This window comes from Chaetura pelagica, unplaced genomic scaffold (assembly GCF_000747805.2).
Source record: "Chaetura pelagica isolate M959 unplaced genomic scaffold, ChaPel_1.0 scaffold706, whole genome shotgun sequence".
Taxonomy (NCBI): domain Eukaryota; kingdom Metazoa; phylum Chordata; class Aves; order Apodiformes; family Apodidae; genus Chaetura; species Chaetura pelagica.
This window is the reverse complement of record NW_009953589.1, coordinates 39,036-44,304: the sequence shown is the minus strand read 5'-3', so window position 1 is coordinate 44,304 and position 5,269 is coordinate 39,036. Positions and strand designations below refer to the sequence as shown.

The 5,269-nt window shown below is 50.4% G+C and overlaps 1 protein-coding gene across 1 annotated transcript in view; it reads left to right on the top strand.

The window, feature by feature from the left end:
- The window catches only part of HSPA9 (heat shock 70kDa protein 9 (mortalin)), a 21,471-nt gene that overhangs the window by 8,351 nt on the left and 7,851 nt on the right, over positions 1-5,269 (top strand). Inside the window, exons 9-12 of the mRNA XM_009999765.1 lie at positions 139-348; positions 2,806-3,033; positions 3,873-3,977; positions 4,889-5,006. Coding sequence (XP_009998067.1) covers positions 139-348; positions 2,806-3,033; positions 3,873-3,977; positions 4,889-5,006 — 661 coding nt within the window. The remainder of the gene's footprint in view (positions 1-138; positions 349-2,805; positions 3,034-3,872; positions 3,978-4,888; positions 5,007-5,269) is intronic.

Here is a 5,269-nt window from a genome sequence, read left to right as displayed (position 1 = left end):
GGAGGATTTCCTGCTGCCACTTAGACTGGGGTGCTGAATGGGCGTGGAGATCTTTTAGTACAGGCAGAGCCTGGAGCTTGATCTAAAACCTGCCTTGTTTCCCATTCCTGTTTCTCCCTGTCCTTCCCTGTGCTGCAGACTGACATTAACCTGCCATACCTCACTATGGATGCCTCTGGCCCAAAGCACCTGAACATGAAGCTGAGCCGCTCGCAGTTTGAGGGCATCGTGGCTGATCTGATCAAGAGGACAATAGCTCCCTGCCAGAAGGCCATGCAGGATGCTGAAGTCAGCAAGAGTGACATTGGTGAAGTCATCCTGGTTGGTGGCATGACCAGAATGCCAAAGGTATGAGATGTGTCTCTGGTAGGGGCAGTGGGCTGTACTGACTCTCTGGGGTGAGCTGTAATGGAGAAGTTGGGAGCCTGGGACCTGCAGAGCTCCAGCAGCTGAAGGCCTGCAGAAGCAGAGCAGATGTGAAATAGTCCCATGAGAGAGTCCCTTACCACTGCCTTCAAATGGAGAAGTTGGGAGCCTGGGACCTGCAGAGCTCCAGCAGCTGAAGGCCTGCAGAAGCAGAGCAGATGTGAAATAGTCCCATGAGAGAGTCCCTTACCACTGCCTTCATGTAATTAGCTCAGCTTGGATCTAGGGGCTGGAGCCAAGTTCACTCTGCAAAGACAAATGGGAGGTTGAAAAACAGGAGTTGAAAATTCAGCTTGACTTTCTGACGTGGCCCAAATGTAAGCAGAAAACACCCTCTCTGAGGAAGGCTGCTCTGTGTGGATGTCATTGTGTGATAAGGAACACTTCAATGACAGGAACCTCTCAGTCATCTTTGCCTGCCAGGGGGTTTCTTCCCCTGTGTAGAGCACACGTAAAGAAACTGCCCAGGCAGGATGGCTGTGACCTGCTGTGTGTGTTCAGCTACCTGTTGGAGGCTGAGTGTTGTCAGGCATATTTAACAGCCTGTTCCAAACACCTAATACCTGGCCCTTGTGTTCTGTGGTGTTAAACTCCAACAGGCAGCTGAGAAGCCTGCTGTGCTGACATGCAGAGACCTGCAGGTGAGGCACTGCCTGGTGGTTTAGTGTTCTTGTTCATGGCAGTGCAGGCTGCTGCTCAGCTCCCCTGAGCTCAGAGCTGAACATGTATGGACATTGCTCTCCTCAGGGCTGCAGCTTGTCCTCCTCTGCAGAGAGCAGCAAAATATCATTCCCTAGTAATCAATCAGACTTGGATTGTTTGACTGTTTGCTGTTAAGAAAGTTGGGATTTTCAGGTGTTTTCCAGGAGGTGTACGTTTCTAGGAGTGTACATGGTCCTGCTTGGGATTGATTTGGGGTTTAGTGGTGGGGTTTTTGTCTCCCCTAAGTGTTAAAAGAGCCTGGTGGCTAGAGGTGATACTGGTGTGTTGGGGAACCAGAGCAACAAGATAAACAGAAGCTGCTGCTCTGGCCCAAGCTGAAGTGGAGTCACTGTGCTATACCTTCCCAAAGTCCCTGCTCTTCCAGCTAGACAAAGGAAAAATGGTGTGGTTAGCTACATACCAGGTGGTGAAAAACTCTTCTAGAAGTGGGGAAGCCCTTTCTGAAACATTGTATATCCTTTGGGGATGGGAGACACTGCTTAAATGTTTTATTTTTTTTATTATTACTTTTACTTTTTTTATGCCCTGTTTTTTAACATCCCTGATCTGTGGCTTTGAGCTTCACTCCTGAGTGTCTGTAGTTCCAGCTCTGACTCCAGGCCGAGTGCCTGGAGTTTGCCCACAGCCCAGAGCCTTCCCTCACATGGGCTGCTGTGTTCATTCCACCCTACTGGGAGGGAACCTGCCTTGTTTTAGGGGGTTCCAGGAAACCTACAGTGGGTGGGTAGATGTTTCTTTTGTACTGTAAAATATGCCTTCAGAGGGAAGACTTGCAGCTAATTACATGCTGGGAGATAAAGTGTCTTCCTCTAGTGAATACACCCAGCAGATGTTTGTTTAGTGCAGAGGAGTTGGGCACTTGCTTATGGCAGTTTTCCAGGCACATCCCTGTGTTGGTGTGTCCCTAAGGGGTGTTATTGGGAAGAAGGGAAGCTGGGAATGAGAACACAGTCCCACATCCTTCTCTTGTGAGGCAGAGGAGTGGTGCAGGGAGCTGTGCTCGGTGCAGACACCTCACTGCCCTCACTGCCTTCCCATCTGGATCCTCCAGCAGTAAATGTGTGGCACCCATGAGCACATCCTTTGGGAAGGACAGCACAGGGAAAAGCTAACAACACAGCTTGGACTGTTTCCTGCCACAGGAGATCATCTCTGGTGAAACAGCCCAGAAAATAAAGTGTTTGAAAATACTATCCTCCATCCAGCTCCCTTGTTTTCCCCTTTATTGCACACAAACAAGATGAGCTGTCCTTCTGCTCTGGGGTTTTTTCCCTCCCCTGGCTGTGTTATCCTTGGCAGCTGTTATGCCCAGGGTTGGCTTGCACAAGTTCCTGGGGAGCAGTCCTTGATAAGTGTGGGGTGATCCCTTCTGGGTACTTCTGGGCCACATGGAAGGACTGGTGGAGGTTGACTTACACCTGGCAAGAAAGTCTCTATAGTTATCTAGAGTGAAACAGGTGTGTTTCACAGGGTACATGGAAGAAGGGGGATTAGGGAGCAATCCCAAACCTTAATATTTCTGTCATGCCACGGGGTTATGTGGCAGCAGGAGCATGAAGATCCAGACCTGTAGCCAGGGCTGGCATGTTCCTGTGGGCACAGCAGTGGGTGGAAAGGGCTCAGTCTGCATCCCAGCTGTGCTTTCTCTCCATTCAGGTGCAGCAGACTGTGCAGGATTTGTTTGGCCGTGCTCCCAGCAAAGCAGTTAACCCTGACGAAGCCGTTGCTATTGGTGCAGCCATTCAAGGGGGTGTGTTGGCTGGTGATGTGACTGATGTCCTGCTGCTGGATGTCACTCCCCTCTCCTTGGGGATTGAGACACTGGGAGGTGTCTTCACAAAGCTCATCAACAGGAATACTACCATACCTACTAAGAAGAGCCAGGTACAAATTGACTCCAGTTTCTTCTGTGGTTGTCCCAAACACTCAGTGCAGGCTACCCAAAGCATCCCAGTAGTTAGTCTTGTCCCTCCTCATCTGGCACAGACAAGCAGCATAGAAACCAACTTTAATGGAAGCCCCTGAGTATCTCTGATTCTAAGTGTGCCCAGGGAGGGAGGTAAGTTCTGTTACAGTGTGCTGAGATACCCCAGAACCTTTGTGACCTGGTCACGACTGCAGTGTGTGTGCCATGATGTAACTGTCAACACATCATTCTGAAGAAGAATTGTGTGGAGACCTTCTGTGACTGAGCACCATCCTCACCTGAACCCACCTTTCTTGGGTGGCATATCTTGGAACGGGCAATTTATTTTTTTCCTCAACCCACCTTTCTTGGGTGGCATATCTTGGAAGGGGCAATTTATTTATTTTTCTCCTGTGTTTTAAGGCTGTGATAGTTTGGGTGTGATCCTTCCTTTCCCTGTGCCCTGTCTGCTCTGCTGGTGTGTGCTCTTACTGATAAGACTTCTCCCTGGGGTATGGGGTTGGGGCAGGATACTTGTTCTCCCTGGGGTGTGGCTGGTGGCCACTGGAGCCTGCTGCTGGTGTGGCATTGCCACTTCCATCTGCTCATAGGACAACATGCTAGTGAGCTTGGCTGTTGCTGGTCTTGGTGCCTTGGTGTTCTGTGAGAGGAACAGAGGAATGACAAGCATTTAATGATTCTTTTCAAAGTAGCTTCTCTTTATTCCTTCCCTTGTTAAATCAGCTTGTAACTGTATCTGTTTGTGTGTGGTAATTTACTAGCTATCCAGTAATTATTTGCTGTTCCTTTTTCACAGGTATTTTCTACAGCTGCTGATGGGCAGACTCAAGTGGAGATTAAAGTATGCCAGGGGGAGAGAGAGATGGCCAGTGACAACAAACTGCTTGGCCAGTTCACATTGGTACGTTGGCTACTCAGTGCTTGTGACCTTAGGTTTGACCTTCCTTGAGAAGTTCAAAGCCTTCTCCATTTCAGTTGACCCCTGGAGGTGGTGTTGGGGGGGGAGTCATCTTACAGAAGACATCTGACCCTGTTGGTAGTAAAAAAGCAGCCTCTGAAGGCACAGCCTCATTCTGGGACAGCCTGTGAGTGGCAACTGCTGTTTGGGGTGGAGCTTAGCAGTTTCTGAGCAGTCTTAATAATCACAGAATCCCAGAATGGTGTGGGCGAGAAGGGACCTTAAAGATCATCCAGTTCCAACCCCCCTGCATGGGCAGGGACACCTCCCACCAGACCAGGTTGCTCCAAGCCCCATCCAACCTGCCCTTCAACAATGCCAGGGATGGGGCAGCCACAGCTTCTCTGGACAACCTGGGCCAGGGTCTCACTATCCTTACAGTAAAGAATTTCTTCCTAATGTGTCACCTAAATCTCCCTTCTCCCAGTTTTGATCCATTCCCCCTTGTCCTCTCACTCCCTGCCCTTGTTGAAAGTGCCTCCCCAGCTTCAGTTATGTCCAGAACTGAGGAAACAGAGCATCCTGCCCTGTCCTGAAAGGGAAGGGTGGCTTCCTTAGCAGTAAAGCAGAACCTACTAAAGCAGAACACCTACAAACCCAGCTTGAAAGGGTGGCTTCCTTAGCAGTAAAGCAGAACCTGTGTCACCTACAAACCCAGCTTGAGGGCCCATCTCTTGTGGTTTCTGTGCACTTGTTCTGGGTAGAAATCTGTGTCCTGTTCAGACTGGATACTGATCATTCACACATGTTGCCACCAGGCATTTAGGGGACTCTGCTCTGGGGGTTCTTAACAGTTGATCACCAAGATAATGTGGTTCGTGTCTTGCTAATGGCCAAGCACCTCTTGTCCTCAGGTTGGGATTCCTCCAGCACCACGGGGAGTGCCCCAGATCGAGGTGACATTTGACATTGATGCCAACGGGATCGTGCACGTGTCGGCCAAGGATAAAGGCACCGGGCGGGAGCAGCAAAGTGAGTGCTCTGGGATTGTCCAGGGAGGAAGGGGAAAGGTGTGAAGCAGGGGAGGACACTGGGCACTGAGGGTAACTCCAGAGGGAGTGGAGTGCTGCCCTGATGGGCATCCCACAGTCCAGGGATGGGGTCACCTTCCTTGAGGAGGAGTCAGGATGAGCCAGGGAAGCTCTTGGCAGTGCAGCTGCAGTTGCTGTCACCTTAGCCCAAGTGCCTCCTGTGGAAAGGGGGGCAGAGGGTGACTGCAGAATGAAGTAGGGAAA